General features: G+C 44.3%; 1 protein-coding gene across 1 annotated transcript in view; it reads left to right on the forward strand.

Moving 5' to 3' along the window:
• The first annotated feature begins 244 nt into the window (after positions 1 to 244).
• The window catches only part of fam174a (family with sequence similarity 174 member A), a 33,461-nt gene continuing 9,327 nt past the window's right edge, over positions 245 to 24,378 (forward strand). The window contains exons 1-2 of the mRNA XM_033017365.1: positions 245 to 1,067; positions 16,874 to 17,008. Coding sequence (XP_032873256.1) covers positions 781 to 1,067; positions 16,874 to 17,008 — 422 coding nt within the window. The 5' untranslated portion in view covers positions 245 to 780. The remainder of the gene's footprint in view (positions 1,068 to 16,873; positions 17,009 to 24,378) is intronic.

The following is a 24,378-nucleotide window of genomic DNA, read 5'->3' on the forward strand; positions in this document are numbered from 1 at the left end:
GTCAGGTGGCAGCTGTGAAAAGAGAAACAGTTAATATTTCAGACTGAACATTCCTTATGAAATCAGAAAGGAGAGGAAAAAAAACACTGACTTGTTTTGGAACTGTAGCAGGGTTCTCTCCCTCCACATCCATCTGCCTTTCCAAAAGGCTCTTAAACTTCACTACCCTATCTGCCTCCACCAGCCGCCCTTGCAACGCATCCCAGGCGCCCACCACCCTGAGAAACAAATACTCTCATGTGGTCTGCTGGGGGTGATATCCCTCCCCTTATTGGAGAGTGTACTTCGCTGGATTCAGCCCCTCGATGTCCATCAGCGACATGACCCTAGCCTGCGGTCCTAGCTCCCTGACAGAGGCTTGACGTTGGATGTGACTCGGACACTTGCAGCCAAAGCAGCGCAGTCTTTGGTAGTGAAGCTCCTCTGGCATCTTTGGTGTGAGGCGCTTCCACAGGGAGGGAGGGAGGGAGGGAGTGGCGCCGCCTCCTCCACCGACGTCAGCGCTGGCGGCGGCTGGGCCTTGAGCAGCGGAGGCCGCGGTCGGTCGGCGGGGTGACGGACGGACGGACTGAAGACTAGGCCTTGGGCAGCGGCCGTTGCCGGGGTGACGGACGGACGGCGGCTGGGCCTTGAGCAGCAACATCCGCGGTTGTAGGTCGGACGGCGGCTGGGCCTTGAGCAGCGGACAGCGGGTTGTCGGACAGCTGGTGACCGGGCCTCGGACAGCGGGTATCAGTGTGTCCGACGGCCGGTGGTCGGCTCCGGGCGGGCGGGCGGGCCATGTGGGAGAGAGTGCGAGGCCCGTGGCTGCTGCGCCTCTGTCTGCTGCTATGGGCCGGGGATGCGGTGCCCATCTTACCGGCGGTGGAGGTGCAGATCGGCCCGGGGCAGCGGAACAACGGCACCAACACCCCCAACACAACGACGCAAGGGGAGAAGGCCAGGACGGACGGCGCCTACAACACGGCGTCCGGCTCCGAGCAGACCATGATGATCCAGCGGGCACTCTGTGTGCTGGTCGTGGTCACCGCCCTGGTGGTCATCTACTTCGTGGTGAGGACCATCAGGTGAGGACAGCGGCGGCTGGGGACCGAGGGGGATGGGGCTGGGAGTCTCTGCGCCGCTGACAGTGATGGTTGTGGGGCCCGAAACCTGCCAGCCAGCCCTTCTAGACGGTAGACACAAAATGCTGGAGTAACTCACTCAGCGGCACAGGCAGCATCGCTCCTCTATGATCTTTGGGCAGCATCCCTGGATATAATGAAGGGGTGACGTTTCGGGTCATAGAAACATAGAAAATAGGTGCAGGAGTAGGCTATTCGGCCCTTCGAGCCTGCACCGCCATTCAATATGATCATGGTTGATCATCCAACTCAGTATCCCATCCCTGCCTTCTCTCCATACCCCCTGATCCCTTTAGCCACAAGGGCCACATCTAACTCCCTCTTAAATATAGACTCTATAATATATATATATATAAATCTTCACAGACTCTGAAGTTACTCCAGCATGTTGTGTCTATCTTCAGTTTAAACCAGCATCTGCAGTTCCATCTGACACTGTCCTTCCAGACGGCCTGCCGCGGACTCGAGGCCTTGCCTAATGCCAGGGATTTGTGGCAGCGACTGTCGCTGTTGACAAATATCACTGACTAAAAGTTAACAGTTGGTCAGGTAACATTTCTGGAAAACATGGATAGGTGACGCTTCGGATGGAGGACACTTCTTAAGACTGATTGTGTGTGTGTGTGTGTGTGGGGGGGGGGGGGGGGGGGGGGGGGAGAGAAAGCTGGAAGAGAGAAGGAGCAGGACCTACTCCTGCACCTATTTTCTATGTTTCTATGACCAAGGTTGGCAGGTAGCAGGTAATCACTCCCATTATATGTCAGGTTTTGTCCTGATCCTCCTCGCTTACACATTTCTCAATGGATCCCAACCCGAAAGTCTGCTATCCATGTTCTCCAGAGATGCTGCCTGACCTGCTGAGTTACTCCAGCGCTATGTCTTTTTTTTTTGCACACTAGCATCTGCAGTTCTTTGTTTCTAAAAATGAACAGTTCCCAATTTGACAGTGGTGGTGACATTAAAGGCTGGCCCTGAAGTTGTGGCTCCCATTCTGACCAATGACCTGGAGAGCTGTTGGGACTTCAGCAATTGCTGTGCTGCCATCGCAGGGCTATATTGAATTTGTTGGAAGGAATCGTTCCAACATAGAATATAGTCTTGAGTTATTAGGGACAGCAAGCACTGCACCATTAAACCTTATGAGCCAGTAAATTAGATTATAAGTGATCTATACTTCAACTCAGTTTAACCATAACAGAAGAAATCAAAGTAGTTTATTTGTGCTCTCGAGCCATTCAGGAAGATGATTGGATGATACTCATCTCCAATTTCATTATTTCTGTTCCATTATACTTTATTTGTGTTAGAGAAGTAATAATTTCTCATTATCTATGAAATATAGGTGATGAGAGTATTCCAGTTGACCAAAACTATTTATGACATTTGAGAGATGAGGAATTCATCACCATGTTGCTGAATGACTTAACATTAGTGTGTGTATACATTGCTATTGATATCTTAGCATATAATATAAGGATGTACTGCTAAGGATGGTATATAGTTCAATACCACAGTGTTGTAGATGAGAGCAGAAAGTTGCAAAAGAGCATTGGACCCAGAGGAGTCAGAAAATATGAAACATCAGAGATTTTGGAGTCCAAATAATTGCAAGTTGTTTGGATTACTATCTAAATGGTGTCAAGTTGGGAAAAGGGGAAGTACAAAGGGATCTGGAGGTCCTTGTACATCAGTCATTGAAAGTAAGCATGCAGCTACAAGCGAATGGCATGTTGGCCTTTATAACAAGAGGAATCGAATATAGGAACAAAGAGGTCCTTCTGCAGTGGTACAGAGCCCTAGTGAGACCACACCTGGAGTATTGTGTGCAGTTTTGGTCCCCTAATTTGAGGAAGGACATTCTTGCTATTGAGGGAGTGCAGCATAGGTTTACAAGGTTAATTCCCGGGATGGCGGGACTGTCATGCTGAGAGAACGGAGCAGCTGGGCTTGTACCCTCTGGAGTTTAGAAGGATGAGAGGGATTCTCATTGAAACATATAAGATTGTTAAGGGCTTGGACACGCTAAAGGCAGGAAACATGTTCCCGATTTTGGGGGAGTCCAGAACCAGGGGCCACAGTTTAAGAATAAGGAGTAAGCCATTTAGAACGGAGACGAGGAAACACTTTTTCTCACAGTGGTGAGTGTAGAATTCTCTGCCTCAGAGGCAGGTTCTCTGGATGCTTTCAAGAGAGAGCTAGATAGGGCTCTTAAAGATAGTGGAGTCAGGGGATATGGGGAGAAGGCAGGAACGGGGTACTGATTGGGGATGATCAGCCATGATCACATTGAATGACGGTGCTGGCTCGAAGGGCCGAATGGCCTACTCCTGCACCTATTGCCTGTTGTCTATTGTTTTGTAAACAGTCAAATGACAGGTCAACTGAATTGGTATGTAAATTACTGTGCAAGCATGTTAATGTTGCCAGCAACATTGTAATTGATTATGCTTGTCCTAAACCCCTCAACAAAATGCAGCTAGCTGATTAGTTTATTATTGTCACGTGCACTGAGGTACAGTGAAAAGCTTTATTGTCACGTGTGCTGAGGTACAGTGAAAAGCATAATGAGTTGCCAAGAAATATGAACGTTACTGGTCACTCATTACAGATTTGCGGAGGACTTCTGAAATAAATTGGGAAACTTTAGTGGCACACTGTTAAGATTTCACAACATTCTTATCAACATTTCTTGAACAGGACACCACAACTTCAACAATTTATTCCAATGACAAATAAAGAATTCAATTCAATTCAATTCAATTACTTTGCCATCGTCTTTACCATTGATGTCCAGTCCCTTTACACTTCTGTTCCCCACCAGGAAGGCTTCAGAGTGCTCCGTTTCTTCTTAGAACAGAGACTTGACCAGTTCCCTTCAACTGACACTCAACTGCCTGGCAGAAACTTTCCTCGCCAGGGCTCGAAATTAGCGGTTGCCCGGTTGCCAATGGCAACCCACAGACCCGCGGGGCAACCTAAAAGCCATGCCATTTTGCCCGGTTTGGCAAGCACCCGGGACACCTTGTTTTATTCTGAGCTGGTCTCCTCTCTATCTTTCTCTCTCTCTCTCTCTCTCTCTCTCTCTCTCTCTCTCTCTCTCTGTCACTCTCCGTCTCCGCCTGCTATCCATGTCCATGTCTCGGGTCTCCTCCCGCTGTCCGTGTCTCAAGACTCCGCCCGCTCCTCGTCCGCCGGCACAGCCGGCCGCCTTACACATGCGCACAACCACGGCCAGCACCAAAGATCCTATAGCGAGGATCTTTGGCCAGCACATCATCGGCCGTGGTTGTGCGCATGTACCGCCCTGTACATGCGCATTGCCGCTGCAACTGCTCGGAGTTAGCCATTTTCTCCCTCCCTTTGCATGGTGGGAGATCTGGCTGCCATTGCTGTCCACTCGCCGCGACCGCTGAAAACCAACGCACACTCACTCGCTGGAGCTGGAGTAACTCCCTGGAGTAACTCTTGTTGCTTGGTTTCCTGGTTTAATTGTCCTATCTGGGACACATGACAATAAAACTCTCTTGACTCTTGACTTGGACTTAAACAAAAAAGGGTTCTTGGGGGGGGGGGGGGGGGGGGGGGGGGGGGGGGGGGGGGGGGGGGGGGGGGGGGGGGGGGGGGGGGGAAAGAGCTACCTTAAATTTAATTGCTTCTGGTTGGGTACCTATAGTAGGGTGAAGACTATTCCATGCTTTAATTGTGTGGCGGAACTCCATGGAGCAGCTAGCATCTCTGGATAGAATAAATTGGGTGACGTTTCGGGTAGAGACCCTTCTTTAGATTTCCTCTGGTTTTAGTGTTTTAGTTTAATTTAAAGATACAGCGTGGAAACAGGCCCTTCGGCCCACCGAGTCCACACCGATCACCCGTACACTAGTTCTATCCCACACATTAGCGACGCAAGTCAAGAGTCAAGATTGTTTTATTCTCTCATGTCCCAGTTAGAATAATGAAATCCTTACTTGCAGCAGCACAACAGAATATGTAAACATAGTACTCTGTAAACAATGTTATCAACGAGAAAACAACAGTGTATATTTATATATGAATATATGACTATACACACACACAATTTCCCTCCTTGGATTAATAAAGTTCTATCCTATAGTATCGTGTGTGTAGGAAAGAACTGCAGATGCTGGTTTAAACTGAAGATAGACACAAAAAGCTGGAGTAACTCAACAGGTCAGACAGAATCTCTGGACAAAAGGAAAATATTAAGTTTTGGGTTGGGTCTGAAAAAGGTTCCTGCACACCTTTGGAATGTGGAAGGAAATAAGAGCACGTGGAAAAAACCCATGCGATCAAAGGGAAAAGGAGCAAACTCCATACGGACAGCACCCATATGCTGGATCAATTCCGGGTCTCTGGCAATTTTAGGCAGCAACGTTATGGCCAATGTACTGCCCCATAGTCATGAACTGAATTAAAACAGTAGTTGTAAAGGGGGACATAGCATCACTTAGAGATTTAAGAGTGAAAATGGATAGTTTCTTTTTTTTTTATTAGTAACCAAAGTTATCAACGTATACTTTTTTGTGTGTTGGAAAATAAAATATAGTGGCACAGCTGGTGGACTTGCTGCCTCACACACTAGGGATCTGTGTTCGACCCTGTCCTCGGGTACTGTCTGTTGAATTTGCACATTCTCCCTGCAAGCTTGTGGGTTTCCTCCCACATCCCAAAGATGCATTGGCTTTGTAGGTTAACTTGCCCCTGTAAATTGCCCCTAATGTGTAGGGAATGGGTGAGGAAAGTGGGATAACAGAACTTGTGTGAATGGGGAGACAAAAATGCTGGAGAAACTCAGCGGGTAAGGCAGCCATCTATGGAGTGAAGGAAATAGGCGACGTTTTGGGTCGAGACCCTTCTTCAAACTGATGTGAGGGTGCAGGGGGTGGGAAGAAGAAAGGAAGAGGCGGAGACAGTGGGCTGAGGGAGAGCTGGGAAGCGGAGGAGAAAGCAGGGACTACCTGAAATTGGAACTCAATTTTCATACCGCTGGGGTGTAAACTGCCCAAGCAAAACATGAGGTGCTGCTCCTCCAATTTACGGTGGGCCTCACTCTGTCCACGGAGGAGGCCCAGGACAGAAAAGTCTGATTCGGAATGGGAGGGGAAGTGCTGAGCCACCGGGAGATCAGGTTGGTTATTGCGAACTGAGTGTAGGTGTTGTGCGAAGCGATCGCCAAGCCTGCACTTGGTCTCACTGAATTTGATCATACGCTGAATAATCCAGCCAGAATTTTGTTTGGAAGTGGAAAGAAATAATAGAAATTGCATTCTTTGCAACTTGTAAAAGGAGGTGAGATATTGTAATTTTGCTGCATGTCATTGTGGTATATATCATGTCTTGATTGGTGAATATGTTTAGTTTGTGACTTTATTTGAAGCAGAAATAATATGTGAATGCTTCATTGACCATAATTCTGACTGGTAACTACGCACTTCGCCCGAGCACATTATCGAACGTGTCATGAAAGCCGTCTTAAATGACCACCTAAACTATCATTTGGCAACCTAAAAAGCTGCCTAGGTTGCCCGGCTGGCAACAGGGGAAAAAAGTTAAGCAAGAGCCCTGCGCCCTCAACAATTTTTCTTTTGATTCCTTGCATTCTCTTTAAATCACAAGGGTAGCCATGGGCATTTGCTTGGGTCCCAGCTATGCCTGTTTTTTATTGGCTACATTGAACATTCTTTGTTACAAATGTACCCTGGCACCACTCTTCAAATCTTTCTCTGCTACATCAATGAGAGCATCGAGGCTACCTCCTGCACCTGTGCAGAACTTGGCAATTTCATCAACTTCGCCGCCAACTTCTACCCTGCCCTAACGTTCATTTGGACCATCTCTGACACCTCCTTACCCTTAATCTATCTGTCTCCCTCACAGGAGCAAAACTATCCACTGGCAACTACATCAATCCCACTAGCTCCCACAGCTACCTTGACTGCACCTCCTTACACCTACACCTCTCTTGCAAAGATGTAACCCTTTTCTCTCAGTTTCTCTTATGTTCTCAAGTTTGAGGTGTTCGTCTCTATAACATCTGAGATAAGTGTTCATCATTTCATAGAATTAGGCCATTCGGCCCATCAAGTCTACTCCGCCATTCAATCATGGCTGATCTATCTCTCCTTCCCAATCCCATTCTCCTGCCTTCTCCCCATAACCCCAGACACTCGTACTAATCAAGAATCTATCTATCTCTGCCGTAAAAATATCCAATAACGGCCTCCACAGCCTTCTGTGGCAATGAATTCCACAGAGTCATCACCCACTGACTAAAGGAATTCCTCCTCATCGCCTTCCTAAAGGAGCGTCCTTTAATTGTGAGGCCATGACCTCTGGTCCTAGACTCTCCCACTAGTGGAAACATCCTTTCTACATCCACTTTATCCAGGCCTTTCACTATTCGGTGAGTTTCAATGGGGTGACCCTTCATCCTTCTAAATTCCAGCGAGTAGACGCCCAGTGCCGTCAAACACTCATCATATGTTAACCCACTCATTTCTGGGATCATTCTCGAAGACCTCCTCTGGAACCTCTCCAGAGCCAGCATATCTTTCCTCAGACAAGGGGCCCAAAATTGCCCAAAATTACTCCAAATGCCAACTGAACAGCGCCTATGAACCTTATAGAGACGTCCTCTTCTTCAGTAAACATAGTTTCCACCTTGCAGTTGTGGATTGAGCCATGTTTTCTGCAGTTCTGCTCTCGCCTCCTCCTTAGGCAGAACAGGGATAAAATTGGCCTGGTTCTTACCTTTCACCCCACCCGCCTCCACATCCAAGGCATTTCTTCCACCTTTCACATAATATCTCGTCACAAGTTGCATCTTCTCCTCCACACCCATATTTGCTTTTTGCAGAGATCACTCTTGCCATGGCTCCTTGCTTCACTCATCCTTCCTCACCCATCCCTCACCCACCCCAACCACTTACACCCTGCAACTGCAGGAGTTGCAACACTAGTCTCTACACCCTCCGTTCAGGGACCCAAACAGCGCTTCCAGGTGAGACAAAGGTTTACATGCACCTGCTCCAGTCTCTTGTCCATTTACCTCAATGCCTGCTACTTGGCCAACTGAATTCCTCCAGCAGTTTGTAATTGCTCAAAACACCACCATGTGCTGCCTCTTGTGGTCAATATATATATTTCTGACCCCTACAGTAATTACAGAATCTCCCTTCTCCTCCAAACTTCTTGCATTATTACCATTTCAGGGTAGCAGTATAGTTTCTGAATTGATGTGAGCTATTTCTCTGCATCTTCCATAAAAATGATGTGGCATGGAATTGATCAAGTTGTAGTATATAATAAATAGAAGCAGCAACCTCTTGCACAGTTTGTTTCATGGCTAATGGGAGAAAAATATACTGGAAATCAGATTCTTTTTTAAATGGTGGGAACTGGCATAATCTGTTAAGAGTTAACTTTTCAGCTCAAGGATGAAGTCTCTTTTACCCGAAGTGTAACACTTTTTATTGCACAGGTCATGGCTCATCTTTCACCTTGGTTGCTCTTTCCTGCAATAATTTCATGTTTCTTGATTCCCTTTATATGTAAAAATCCATCATTCTCTATTTTGACATTTTCAACAATTGACCTTCACAGATCTGTCAGGTAGGGTATTCAGAAATTCAGTGCTATCTGTTTGAATAAATGTCTTGTTCTCTCCTGAGTGGCCAACCCCTTATTTTGACTCCATGGCCTTGGACCTATAAGCCCAGATAGGGGAAGCATTAATGCTGCAATCAATTAAGACCAAAATTGCATACTAAATTCTGACATGTGCCTCACAACACAGAATTCAGATACCAGCTGTTTGTAATTTATAACCAAAATAATGCTTGCAATTTTCTGATTCAGGCAGTTAGTGTTGATTATAGTACAGAATCTATGTAAACAACAACAACAATGCACGTTAATATGGAACTCTAAGAGTAATGAATGAATGAATAAGTTTATTGGCCAAGTATGTACACATACAAGGAATTTGCCTTCGTGCTCTGCTCGTAAGTAACAACGTTACATACAGTAACAATTAAGAATGACACATAAAACATTAAACAATAATAAAACATTATAGTTTAAACATGTGAATGAAATAAAATACCAGAGCAAAAGGAAGCTACCGACTTTTGGTTATTGAGTAGAGCTGTTTTTATGTCTGGCTGTGGCGGCTTTGACAATCCGGAGTCGCCTTCCAGAGGGAAGTGATTCAAAGAGTTTGTGGCCAGGGTGAGAGAGGTCAGAGATGATCTTACCCGCTCGCTTCCTGGCCCTTGCAGTGTACAGTTCGTCAATGGGGAGGGGGTGGGAAGGTTGCAGCCAACTACCTTCTCTGCTGATCGGACGATTCGCTGCAGCCTCCGGATGTCGTGCTTGGTGGCTGAGCCAAACCAGACCATGGTGGAGAAGGTGAGGACAGACTCTACGATGGTAGTATAGAATTGGACCATCATTGCCTGTGGCAGATTGTGTTTCCTCAGCTGCTGCAGGAAGTACATCCTCTGTTGGGCCTTTGTGACTGTGGAGTCGATGGTGCCCCCCCCCCCTTTCAGGTCCTTGGAGATGATGGTTCCAAGGAACTTAATAGGCTCCACAAATGTGATTGGTGTTGTTGATGGGGAGGGGGAGCTCTCCTAAAGTCTACTATCAATTCCACTGTCAAGAGCATTAATAATAATAATACATTTTATTTATGGGCGCCTTTCAAAAGTCTCAAGGACACCTTACAGAATTTAACAAGAGTAAAAAACATATAATCGGAGTAAAATAAATAATAAAGACATCACCAATACACAAATTAAAGACAGAATTCGATCCAAAGACAATAATGAAAAACACAATGTGAAGAGAGAGCAGCGGCAGCTAAACCGCGCCAGCGTACACTCTCCCTTCCGACAGCCATCTAGGACACAAACTAAAATAATCACTTACACACAAAAATCAACCCCCCACAATGGTTACCACTGTGGGGGAAGGCACATTGTCCAGTCCCCATCCCCAGTTCTCCCAAAGTCAGGCCTATTGAGGCCTCCACAGTTGCCTCTACGGAGGCCTGATGTTCCTGGCCGTTCTCGCCAGGTGCTGTTGTCCCGGCGTCGGGAGAGTCCTCTCAGCGGCTGGGCCACCTGGAACGGCCACTTCCTTACCGGAGGCCGCGGCTTCCGAAGCCGACAAGGCCGCGCCGGTTTGGAGCTCCCAGGCTCCCGATGTTGAAGTCGGCGCCGCCCGCTCCGCTCCGCAGACCCGCAGCCCGGAGGTGTTGAACGCGGCGGTCATAGCTCACCGGAGCTCCAGCGCGTTGATCCAGCGCGGCGACCCAGGCAAGGCATCGCCCGCTCCGCGATAGCGCTCCAGCGCTGTGCCGCCACTGAAGGTGCTGGGCGGTCCCCGCCAGGAAACGGCGCTCCACGCCCGCTGGTAGGCCACGAGGACGGGTCGATGGGGCAGCCCGGAGAAAAAGCTGCCTCACCGACCAGGTAGGGACCTAGAAATATAGTTACCCCCTTCCCACCACATTAAAAAGTCTATTTCTCCCACAAACAAAACACAGGACTCACTAGAACTACAAAAAAAAAGTGAATTAAACGGACGGCTGCTGGTTAGCAGCCGTTCCCCAAGATGGCTCCCCCTTCTATGAATTGAGCTCCAGGTTGTTACGAAGGCACTAGGACGGCAGCTGTCACTTCCTGTCTGTAGGCAGATTCCTCCCCATCCTGGATCATTCCAATCAGGCTTGTGTCGTCCGCAAACTTGAGAAACTTGACAGAGGAGTCTGTGGAGGTGCAGTCGTTGCTGCAGAGAGAGTAAAGGAGAGGAGAGAGTACGCAGCCTTGCAGTGCTCGTATGCTGAGGATCTGTGGGTCCAAGATGTGCTTTCCCAACCTCACATGCTGCTTCCTGTCTGTCAGGAACTCCACTGATAGAGGAGTTCAGGCACAGTCAACTTGGAGAGTTTGGAGTGTAGTAACTCTGGCACAATGGTGTTGAATGCAGAGCTAAAATCAACAAACAAAATCCTTGTATAGGTCCCCTGGTGGTCTAGGTGCTGGAGGATGACGTGCAGGCCTAGGTTGACTGCGTCATCCATTGATCTATTGGCCCGGTATGCAAACTGCAGAGGGTTTGTGATATTTTTCAGCTTGGCCAGCACAAGTCTTTCAAGGGTCTTCATCAATACAGAGGTCAGTGCGGCATGCCTGTAGTCATTAAGACCAGTAATCCTTGGCTTTTTGGGTACAGGGACAATAGTGGATACTTTGAAGCAGGCAGGGACAGTACAGGTTTCCAGGGACTGGTTGAAAATGTCTGTGTAGACCGGTGCCAGTTGTTCGGCACAGAGCTTGAGGGTAGAGAGGAAAACATTGTCCGGTCCTGTCGATAATTTATGGTGAGTTGGAGATACCTCGTACTAAAAATCGATAAAATTTGTCGACTGATTTGAACTACTCTATCATTAGCTCAGCAAGAATTGCATTGCATCTTGTACCCTCCCGCTGACTTTCATTGGTGATAAATTTGCAAGTTAATTGCTCTTTCAGCTTGCTGTAAAATCAAGTCTAATAATGAATGGAATAAGTAAAAGCTAATAAAAGATCAGTAATAGTAATGAAAGGGGTGTAAACTACCTAATTGTTGCAAAAACACATTTAGTTCATGATTGTCCTTCAAAGAAAATGTTATCCACACTTGCCCACCAATCTGGCTGATTCCTTTTCAACCCACCAAAATACATTAGCATCCCACAAGTTCAGGTGTAATCCAGGCTTGGCAATAAATGTTGGCCAGGCCCCCATCAATGTCCACTTTCTGGAAATCATTTTTTTTTCAGCTGTTGGAAATAAAAAGAAAATCACTTGAATACTTTCTTTCCCTTGATATATTTACTTCCCTCTATCGACATTGAATCCATCGAGCCATAGAACAATGCTCCATGGTCTTGTTATTTTTTCTATTTATTTATTTTCCCATTGTTCCTGAAGATCCTAGGTTCCCCGATCTTTTTGCTGTCATTGGCATTGTACATATCGATCATTTTTCTTTACAAAATAAAACATGCACAATTCTGTTCAAATAGCAGGATGCACCATTAAGGTTTTTGTGAGAAAGATAAATGTGAGCATGTTTGGTATGGAGAACAAAGCATGGTATTTACGTATGAACTATGTACAACATTTTCATAAATTTAATGTTTTTCTGTGTGCACGTAAGAATTTTTTTGAATCTTGGTAACAAGCTCAGTTATGCTTGGTGTCTCAAATACAATTTGTTCAATGGATTCACTGTTGAATCGATGTTGTTGTTTCAGCTTCTATATTTCTATTGTAATATGGTGAACAGGATTGAGGATCTGATACTGTTGGGGCAAATATTTTATGATGGCAATGGAATACGTGCTGGGATACAAATGACTTGCATTAAATTGGCCAGTGTAATAAAATTACAGTTATAAAATTCAGGGTAAACATTTCTGGCATGTTATGCAACAGAGTTCTATCATATTTATATCTAAATCTGTTGGTTAGTATGTTTGCTAATATTCATTTTATAACAAAAAATAAATTCTGATTTCATTTTATATCCTTCATAGTATTAGCAGCCAAAGTGCCTCAAAGCATAATCCAACCATGACATATAAAATGCGAGCTGCATTATCATCTGGAAGGGAGACTGTGTTGAATATCATCAAGCCTCAAATAGTTTACATATCACCTTCAAGAAGAGTTCATATACATGGAATTAGCTATTGCATTATGCTTTACTTTTTGTGAAGTCTGGACAATTAGGGAAAGGTAATAATTGCTACCTTTCCAGTTTAAGCCACCCATTTTATTTGCGGTGTACTATTTTGATGGGTTTTTTAAATATACTATTTGCAGTGGAATTCAGATAACCATTTACCTTTTAGCAAATACTATCAAGAGTAGATCGATACAAAATGCTGGAGTAACTCAGCGGGACAGGCAGCATCTCTGGAGAGAAGGAATGGGTGACGTTTTGGGTCGAGACCCTTAAACTTCATTCAATCCTTCTCTCCAGAGATGCTGCTTGTCCCGCTGAGCTACTCCAGTATTTTGTGTCTATCTTTGGTTTAAACCAGCATCTGCAGTTCCTTCCTACATCAAGAGTAGATTGTCTTTTATGAAATGTTTGCTGTTCTTGAAGATTATCTGAACACAATTGCCTACTGTACTTTCCTCCTTTTACTATAGCAATTACAGATTAAAAATACCTTATGGGTTGTATCGCATGTTTGAATCGTTGGGGAGAAAAAGGGGGTTTTCTTTGTTGTAAATGGTATCTCAATAAGGAATACGTTGTCTTGTATTGTTGCAAGATTTGTTGAATTTTGTCAATTGCTTATAGAAAATGTATAGCATAGAATGAGCCCATTTGGTCTGCCATGTCTATACCAATATCGTTCCCAATCGAGCTACATCTTGCTGCACTTGATTTCTCAGTCTTGATTTCTCAGGCTCTTTTTGAGAGTGGTAAGGGTTTCTGCCTCTACTATTCTTGTGAGGTATGTTCCAGACCTTGTCACTCAGGATGAGAAAAATATTCCTCCTCTCCTTTCAAATCCCTCTACCGATTAGTTAAAATCTGGACCTGTTGGTGTTTGACACATCAGCTAAACTGGGATTTATTATTACACTATGTAACATAAACAAAAAAATAGATGTGTTAGGGTATAAAAAAAAGAATAACATGCAGCAGTCTGGAAAATCTCAAAGAGCCTCATAGTATTAGGATCTACTTGTTCAGATAATATCACTTATTGACGGAGTCAAACAGGCTGACCATAGGATATATGATAAGATCCAAATTTTGTTGAATAGACAGCACAATCAGAGACTCCTTGCAGGAACCGAAAATGCTATTTAAAAAAAAAAGTGTTTTGCCACCACGCTCCTGAACTTGATTCTGAGCCACACGACTCTCAAGTGATTGTACCATGTTCTAATGCTCGCGTTCAAATAACTCTAATTAATTTAAGCCCCAGAGTCCCTTAATTAGGAAGACATACTTGTATTTGCATATTGTCTTTTATGATCTTCGGAAGTCCCAAAATACTTCAGAAAATTAGTTGCTAAAGTAGGACATTTGGCAGTCATTTTTTACACGGCAATTGAGGGGGGAAAAAGTTGATTTAAGGCCAGCTATTATTTAGTGAAGTTTTATACACAGGCCAATTTAGTAACTATTGCCACATAGTGCCACGATGCACAACTGCAGAATGTGTTGCAGAATGATGTGGCAGAAATGCATTTGTGATCTTCCTGATATGATTCATGGTTCATTAGTTCAATTTGCATGTATCCCATTGGTCTATGAATTGTAATGAAACTTAGTTGGAAATGATTTTATAAATAAACCATAATCAGTAATTAGACATTTAACACTATCTGCTCATTTAAAAAGTAAATCGATCACAGTTGATGGTGTGATTTTAATGAGTTAAATCCAGGAATTATTTTTTTGGAGTCATGACAAAAAATTGAAATATTGCTGACTTTAATCACCTACTAGACTAAGTGGGACCCGTTGGGTTCCTGTCACACGGGAGGCCTGGTTCCCCCAACGCAATCCGTTCCCCCAACGCAATATTCCACCACTCATCCATATCCCCCAACTGCGCAGGCGCGGCTCATTTCCCCTCTACCCCTGCACCCCATCCCCCTCCTCTTCACCCTCCCTCTTATTTTCCCTCTCCTCCCCTCCGCAATCCCTCCCTCATCTCTCCCTCCCTCTCCTTTCCCCTACCCTCAATCACTCCCGCCCTCCCTCCATAACTCCTCTCCCCTCCTTAACCCCCTCCTATCCCCCATTCCTCCCCCCCTATTCCTCCCCTATTCCTCCCACTATCTGTCCTCACCTCCTCCACTGCCCTCTATTCCCCACTCCCTACTTCCCCCACTTCTCCCTCCCCTCCCTGTATTCCCCCTCCTCCCCCACTCTCCCCCTCACCTCCTCCCTCTTCTTCCCCTCTCCTACCCCTCCCCAAATCCCTCCCTCACCTCTCCTTTCCCCTACCCTCAGTCACTCCCTCCCTCCATAACTCATCTCCCCTCCCTACCCCCCTCCTCTCCCTCTATCTCCCCTTCCTCCCTACTCTCCCTCCTCACCTTCCCCGCTTTCCCCTCCCTCTCCCTCCCTACCCCTCCTCTCCCTCAATCCCCCCACTCTCCCTCCTCACCTCCCCAGGATCTCGAGGTTGCCGCTCCTCTCCCTTCTTGCGAGCCCAGGACGAGCATCAGCCTTCGGCGCCCTCAGAGCCAGGCTCAGCGCCCAGGCCTCGGGATCCCGTGCAGGAATGCCGCACCGGTAGGCCGGTGACTGACAGCGGAGGTTTTTAAACCTTAATAATTTTAAAAATATACTGCCTTAGTCGAAAATCATAGCGCTATCACGAATATAATTTTGCGCAAATGTAAAAACGACGCAAATTGGAAGTTAAGATGAGAGTTTTAGTTATGTATAAATGTAGTTACTTTCTGCACCACAAGTCAACATGGTTCTCTATTTAAAACTTGTTCATGCAAGTGAGCTGAACATTTGGGAAGAATTATTTGCAGAAAAGTTTCTTGTATTACATTATGAACTAAGGGTTGGATGAATAACTGCGTAACAGTGATATACAAGGAGACATCAGAGTGTAGCAGATTTGGGTAGGAAGGTGTGTCCATTTACACCTGCATATAAATAATAATCGATAAGGATCTCACTTTTCCTTTTTATGGATTTATTATCTACTAAACTCCACGGTATGCAGATGTCATTGGTAAGACCAGGAGGAGTGAGTGTTTTTATTAAATTTATTGAATTGTTTTTATTGTGTTACCTATGAGTACTGCGTTTACAGACCTGTTATGCTGCTATGAGAACATAATTGTGACATTTTCAGTACATATGACAATTAAACACTCATGACTCTCAGCTTATTCTGCAGTTGTTCAGTTTTGAGCTGATGCCATGTCCATCTAAATGTATCCCAGTCAGCAGGTTGATAATCCCATACAACATAATGGAAGGTTGTGAATTTCAACTCCACATGAGTTCTGCATGTGTTCCCCTCAACAATTCTCAATGAGGCGTACATGAGCAGCAACATATGGATGCTGAAGCTAGGTGCATTTTTCTATCATCTTTGTTATTTAATTGATCCTCGGGTATTGGGATAGCGGTCATACATCATTCTTGGTGATAGATATTGAAATGCGCATCAGAGTACATTTTGGCTCCCAAAGTGTTGGCAATGCCATAGCAAGAGGGTCAAATATCTGAAATGATCTGCAAAATGTGGATGTAATTTCCTCGTCCTGATTTGAAACTGTGTCATATTTCAATAACAGTTAGTTTTTGTTTTGTTGCTCACTGTGGGTGATACTTTTATTAGGAACCAATAGTATTTTATGGGAAAATATTTTTTCACCATTCACACCTCCATATTCCTTTCATGCGTTTGTGTGTCAGGCCTCCCTGAGATGTTGTACTTAGAGGTAAAAGGAGATTAGGTTTATCATTTTGTTTGTGGTGTTGGAGATATTTACCAGTCAAAAGCGATTTATGTAATGTATTACGGATGAGCATTCTATAACATGGAATATCCTTAAAGGGAGCTGAATATCTGCACAGTTGGATGCATTTTTATGGTGGTGTTTTATTTATGTAACGGTCTGTTTATTTATTTATTTATTTATTTATGTGACCATTTCTGTCTAATTTAATTGTAGGATGAGGAGAATTAGCAGAAAAAACCGAAAGTATGGTATACTGAAAACTAATATGGAAAACATGGAAATGAGGCCATTAGATCAGGAGGATGAAGAAGAAGATGATACATTATTTGATGTACATCATTCAAGAAGGTGCGTACATTAACTAATAAATGGTCTCTTAGAAAAATTGGAATCTGAATAATAACTGAAATAGATCTCCTTTACTCTCTTCTGGTGCATACAGAGATGTTATGAAAACTGTTAGTTAACAAGGATAAACAAATTTCAATGTTTAAAAAGCATAATGATATATTAAACATGTATTCACAAATGGCAGTGGGTATATAGAACAAGCTGAGAAGAAGCTATAATGTGGGTTTAATAACAATGTTTAAGTGACAAATCTACAGGTACATAGATAAAAAAGATTTAGAGGGCAATGAGCCAAATGGTAGCAAATAAGCGAGACATCTTGGTCAACATGACGAGTTGGGCCGCAAGGCCTGTTTCCATGCTATATCATTCTTGTATTAGCTCTCAATCATACTTGTGCATATATTTTATGTTATTCATTAGTCTCTGGTACCTTTCCCGCCCAATACCATTCAATCTTTTCTGACCTGCCCTGTCCCAGGCATTCCTTTGTTTCTGTACAACTTGTACTTATTGTACTTACACTTAATTTATTGTTCTAATGCAGTAAAATGAAATGTCAGCCCTGTTTCTCCACAGGTGCTGACCACCTACTGCATGTTGATAACATTTTCTGCTTTCATTACAATAAAAGGACGAGCTTTGCTTTTCTTTATTAGTATCAATTATACATATTTCATAACCTTTGTTTTAAATCTCCTGCAATTAATTCTGAATTACAATTTAATCAAATTTCAAATACGTCTATGTCCAAATTGGAAGCTTAATTAAACAATCTGTAAAATTGACATTTTAATGCATGAATACCAAGAGGATATTTGCCAAATATATATATATATAATCTTTCAGTAGCCTTTAACTTCAGAATAGGTAAACTTGAATCTTAAAGGATTAATTGTAGAATTAAATAACTTGCTCAAATATTTCTGTGGATTTTCCAGGCACTTGCTAATGAAGAGATGCCACATAGTAAATTCACATTTTTTAATGCAAGGACAGTTTAAAAAGTACTATTTTTCTAGATAATGCACATTTAGAAAAAGCTAATCTTCCAACCTCGTTTATTGCTTTTGTTGCACCTAATGTGGTCCCTAATGTGGTAATTTGTTGCACCTCAGAGGGTGGTGGAGGCATGTTCTCTGGATGCTTTCAAGAGAGAGCTAGATAGGGCTCTTAAAAATAGCGGAGTTGAGGGATATGGGGAGAAGGCAGGAACGGGGTACTGATTGGGGATGATCAGCCATGATCACATTGAATGGCGGTGCTGGCTCGAACGGCCGAATTGGCTAATCCTGCACCTATTGTCTATTGTCCCCTCCAAGCATAGGCTAGTCAACTGTTTTTCAATACAATTCAATACAATTTCAATACAATACAATTCAATTTATTGTCATTTGGACCCCTTGAGGTCCAAACGAAATGCCGTTTCTGCAGCCATACATTACAAACAAATAGACCCAAGACACAACATAATTTACATAAACATCCATCACATTGCTGTGATGGAAGGCCAAAAAAACTTCTCTCTCCACTGCACTCTCCCCCCCGATGTCAGAGTCAAAGTCAAAGTCAAAGCCCCCGGCGGGCGATGGCGATTGTCCCGTGGCCATTAAAGCCACGCCGGGTGATGCAAGGTCGCGCACCGGGTCTTGGTGTTAGAGCCCCCGGCGCGCGCTCGCAGAGACCCGCCGCCATTCCAAGCCGCGCGGGGCGATGGTGTAAGGGCCCGCTCCAGGAGCTCTTCAACCCCGCAACTCGGGCGGGAGAAGTCGCCGTTGCGGAAGCCCGGAAAAGCGGACTCCCTCCAGGGACCCGCGGGCTCCCGGTGTTACCGTCCGCCAAACCCGCAGTTGCAGCCACCGAATCTCCGGGGGTCGGGTCGCAGCAGCGTCCACCACAGCTCCACCCGCTCTGGACTCGGCCAGCTCCGCGACGGTGAGGTGAGTAGTCGGCAGTTTTGTTGAATACTTGCACTCTGTCATGGAAGGCCTTGTGGAACGCCCAGTTGCTAGCCATTTTAACAAACTTCCCCACTGCCGTATCCAATTTGGATTTATCCAATTGCAAGTAAACGATCCCCAAACCCCCTACTATCCCCACCTCGCTGTGCACAAACCTTTGTTCCACTGCCTCATCACCGTGTTTGTTCCCCTTCCCCCTTCCATTCATCTCTAACCCTTCCCTATTCCCTTTGTATTCCCACTCTTTCCTTTCCCCCGGTGTCCCATTCTACCCATATCCCTCACTCTCGGCTTTGCATTTTACCCGTCCACTTCCTTTCTTATCTGACACCCTTTTGTCTTAATTTCACCTTTAGCCTTAAGGACCTGTCCCACTTGGCCGTCATTTGCATGCCATTTACATGACCTGGTAGCGTGTGGGTAGCACGGGGCGGGCGCATGGAGTGACGTGGAGGAGCGTGGAGCCGTGCGCGGTATTGCGCAGCGCGCCAGGATTTCGTGCAGTACGAAATCTTCGCGCACCACCGGCCTGTCGTGTAAATGACGGGTGATGTTTCGGGTCGAATGGGTGACGTTTCGGGTCGAGACCCTTCTTCAGACTGAAACATCCATTCCTTCTCTCCAGAGATGCTGCCGGTCCCGCTGAGTTACTCCTGCATTTTGTGTCTATCTTCAATTTAAACCAGCATCTGCAGTTCCTACCCACAGATTAATTTGATCTGCAGCTTGCTATTTTTCATTCACCTCTTTTTTTTGAATAGGGGCATTACATCTGTAGTTTTTCCAATTGCTAACACCACTCAAGAAACTGGAACATTTTAGAAAATCACCATAAATATCATAAACTGGGTAAATATTATAAACTGGGTATTCAAATGATGTCACGCACTCCAGATGGCTGTGCAGTCGCACGATGACGCGAGCGACAGTCGCGTGTCAGTCACTACCGGCCTGTCGCGTAAATGACGGCCAAGTGTGACAGGCCCTTTAGTTACTATCTCTATCTGCTAATCATCCCTATTTCTTGCCAGTTTCTGCCCCACCTCTCTTTTCTATCTTTTTCACTTCATTAATCCTAGAAAGGGTCGCATTCCTAAACGTTGTCTGTCAATGTTCCTCAATAAATGTTGCCTCACCTGTAGAGTTCCTCCAGCAGTTTTTTTAAATTTTGTATCATGAATCTATATCTGGCTTTAAAAAATATGTAAAAGAAGAATTTGAAAGACTTACAACACACTCTGAAAGGGGAAAAAATGCATTGTGTCTGCATTAAATTGTCAAGGTCAGTTAATACTGCATTCTTTTAAATAAGCCCTGTATCTTATAAATACCAATGTGCTGGTGACTAATGAGGAGACTGAGTACCTGTTATGAAGGGCGTATTTTTCACTGGGAAGCAAACATTATTGACAAGGCTAAGGTTTATTTGCATCCCTAGTTGTCCTTGAAGTTGCCTTCTCAAAAATATACAATTGAGTAATTTGGGATTGAGTTAAATTTAAATATTTTCAAATTAGATATCCTTAATCTGAGATTTGAAAGTTTTTAGAATATTCAGTGAGCTACATAAAGCTCATAGTAATGAGGGGGTGAAAAACACCAAATAGTGAACAATGCCTCGTATTCTATCTGGGTGGTCTACAACCCAATAGTATGAACATTGAATTCTCCAGTTTTAGGTAGCCCTACCCTACTGTGCTCCTCTCTTTCTCTTTTCTAATACACCTATGATCCTCCCATTTTTGTTTTCTGTCCCTTACCCTTGCTCCTCATCATCTATTTTCACTCTCTACCCTCCTGTTCCATCCACCTACTAACTACACATTTCTCTTGCTGGATCCCCTAGCTCATCTGGCTCAATTTATCTATCATATGTTGGTTTATTATCATCATGTGTGCTGAGATACAGTAAAAAACTTCATTTTCTGGCTCAGTCAAGTCACTATATACATGAGTACAGTCAAGCTGTACACGTGCAATAGATCATGTAAAAATAAAAATACCATGGAGCAGAATATATGAGTGCCATAATGAGATATGTTGGGTGAAAGGGACTATACCTTAGCTTAAGGGTGGGCATAGTGGTGCAGCTGGGTTTGATCCTGACCTCAATTGCTGTCAGTGTGGAGTTTGCACATTCTCCCTGTGACAACGTGGGTGCTTCAGTTACCTCCCACATCCCAAAATCATGCAGATCACATGGCCTTTATAAATTGCTCTTAGTGTGGAAGGAGTGGATGAGAAAGTGTGATAACATAGAACTAGTGTAAAGGGGTAATCAATGGTTGGCGTGGACTCAGTGGACCGAAGAGCATGTGTCCATGTTGTATCTCTTAATTTTTGAGAGGACCATTGAGTAGTCAGAAAACAGCAGAGGAGATGCTTTTCCTGAATCTGGATTCCTCAACCTTTTGCAACTTTTCCCTGGTGGCGATGGCGAGAAGCGGGAATAACCAAGCTATCAATGGTCCCTGATTATGTTGGCAGCGTTCCCGAGGCAGTGTGAAGTGTAGAAAGAATCGATGAGTGGACGGTTTATGCAATGGACTGAGCTATATCCACAATTTTGTCATTTCAGAGATGTTGCCAAAAGTGCCATTGGTGACTTATGCTGAACATCCCTAGTCTTCTGAGGAAGTAGAGGCATTGGTTCAATAACTTTAATGTGGCTATCCAATTAATACCTTCCTTACTTTTCAGTTTCCAGCATTACCCTTTACAGTATTTCGCTTTCTGGCAGCTGCTCCACCTCTATCTTCCCCTCTCCCCACAATTCTATCTGCCCTTTTTTTTTTAACTTGCCTGCTTCACCTATCAGTCAACAGCCTCTTTCTCTAAATTCCATCCTTCCCTCTCCCCTACCTCGATCCATTCACCGATCATTCACCTTCATTCCTCCTCACACCACCTATCATAGAAACATAGAAACGTAGAAAATAGGTGCAGGAGTAGGCTATTCGGCCCTTCGAGCCTGCACCGCCATTCAATATGATCATGGCTGATCATCCAACTCAGTATCCCGTACCTGCCTTCTCTCCATACCCCCTGATCCCTCTAGCCACAAGGGCCACATCTAACTCCCTCTTAAATATAGCCAATGAACTGGCCTCAACTACCTTCTGTGGCAGAGAGTTCCAGAGATCACCAGAGTTCTTCTCCAGAGTTCCAGAGATTCATCTGCTGGTTTCTGTTGCATCCCACCCCGCTGGCTATCTTCCCTCTTCACTTTCTGACCAGATGTAGGATTTTGACCCGAAATGTTGACAATTCCTTCCCGCCTGCAGATGCTTCTCGATCTGCTGAGGTCCTCCAAAATGTTGTTTTATTGCTCCAGATTCCAGCATCCGCAGTTTCTTGTATTTAGTAATGAAGTAAACTAGGCTTACACCTCACAAACTCTGACATGCCTAGTTTGACCACGAGAGTGGTTGGGGAAAAAGGTTTCAAAAATATAAATAAAATCTGAAAATGCTGTAAATACATGGCAGGTCAGGCAACATCTATAGAAAGAGAAAGAGAGTTGACGTTTGAAGTCAAAAGCCCATCATTCAAAATGATAAAATAGAAAGACGTTATTTTTAAGCATAAAACAATTTGCTGGTGAAAAAAGAACAGGCAATCAACAGACAGCTCAAGATTGAACTATTTGCAATTTCTTGTGTCTCCAAGTTATTTTTAAGGTGATGGAAGAATGGATAGAACAAAGGAATTAACTCTTGGGTTCTGCATGCAAGGTGCCATTGTGATTCTGCTTGCATGCAGAACACATTATTTGATAGTTTATTAAGGCAATTGAGGGAGAGAAGCCCTAAAATGTAGGTCTGAGCTGTTGTGGAAACCTGAAACCAAAAGAAGAATGCTGAAAATCCCCACCTAATGGGACAGAGTCAGTAAAGAGAGTTATAGCCCTGTCTCACTGTGTGAGCTGACCAACGAGGTACCCCGAGTGAAAGACTCATGGTTGTGTACGAGATTCCAAGTGTATGATCAAGAGTTTAACCGAGTTCCCACGGGTTTGACTATGTTTGCAGTTTACTTGTAATTTCTGCGATGTTCCACGTTCGTCTCCCGAGTTACTAAGTTCCTCTCCCGAGTTACTCTTGAGCCAACCGCTCATGAAGGTTGAATGAAGGTCTGTTTTAATAAGCAACAGTGTTAAAGAAGACATCTCCATCCTGCGGCTTTGAGTTAGGGAAAGGAAAGCGAGAGATGTATGCACAAAAGTATCGATGATAAAGGGAACAGGCCATTCATTGTTAGCTGCTCCAGTTTTATGTGTCCGTCTTCGGTTAAAACCAGCATCTGCTGTTCCTTCCAACACATTTCAAAGTGATTGAGGTTTTTTTTCGTAAGAAGAGATTTTTTTTTCACTCCCTGTCGCTGTTGTAAAAGGCTGCACGGATTCGTACATGGTGACTGGTCCTCTGAGGGGCAATGCGTTATGATGTAGTTTTGTTGAAGAGCTTGGAGAACAATGTTGACAGGTTGCATACAGTCAGTGTAACCACCAAGGTCATTAGATTAAGTTACAAAAAAATGTCCGTGTACTAACACATAAAATACTCCAAAACAGAGCTAATGCATAAAAAGTGCGGGCAGTGTTTTATTGAGTGAAGCTGAATCAATAATGATCTTATCTCGATTTACTTTTGAACGATAGTTCATTTTAAGCTGCTTCCTCATTTTTTCAGTGGCTGCCCGGTAAGAAAAACGGGTTTAACCGGAGATACATTTTAATATGTTGTCAACCTCCCGTGTTTATCTGAGTAATATGTTTTTGGCAATCTTCTTTCAACCAGTTCGGCTGCGGAGCAAAGATTACTGTACACTTTCCTGGGATTTCCGAAATAGTAGGTTCTTCTCCCGCCGCCGTGTTATTTTTTATGTGTAGGAAGGAACTGCAGAAACTGGTTTAAACAGAAGATAGATACAAGAAACTGGAGTAACTCGGCGGATCAGACGGCATCTCTGGAGAAAAGGAACTCGTGACGCTTCGGGTCGAGACCCTTCTTCAGACCCTTGTTTAATGCCTGACGAATAAATGTTCTGAAATGGAAAAGCGGAGACTTCGGATATTCCAAAGACGCAATAAATACAGATTGCACGTCATTTGGAAAACAACAAGTGATCCTTTGCAGTCTAAAATCAAAATTAACCCAGCAGCCAAATGCAGGGTGGCGATCCGAAACATGTTCTCCACAGATGTTAGTTCAGCACTTTTGTGTTTCAAGACAACAGCACCAGGGTAGTGGGAGATTGTGGCGGAAGTATTGAATGGAACACAAGCCTTGCTGTACTGTAGACTCTGCAGAAACCTGGTGGGTATGAGAGGGATAGAGGCTAAATGTGAGACGAGGTCATCCCTCAGCCTCCTGCACTGCAAAGAAATAAAACCTCAAACCTATC

Source organism: Amblyraja radiata, chromosome 3 (genome assembly GCF_010909765.2).
Source record: "Amblyraja radiata isolate CabotCenter1 chromosome 3, sAmbRad1.1.pri, whole genome shotgun sequence".
Lineage (NCBI taxonomy): Eukaryota > Metazoa > Chordata > Chondrichthyes > Rajiformes > Rajidae > Amblyraja > Amblyraja radiata.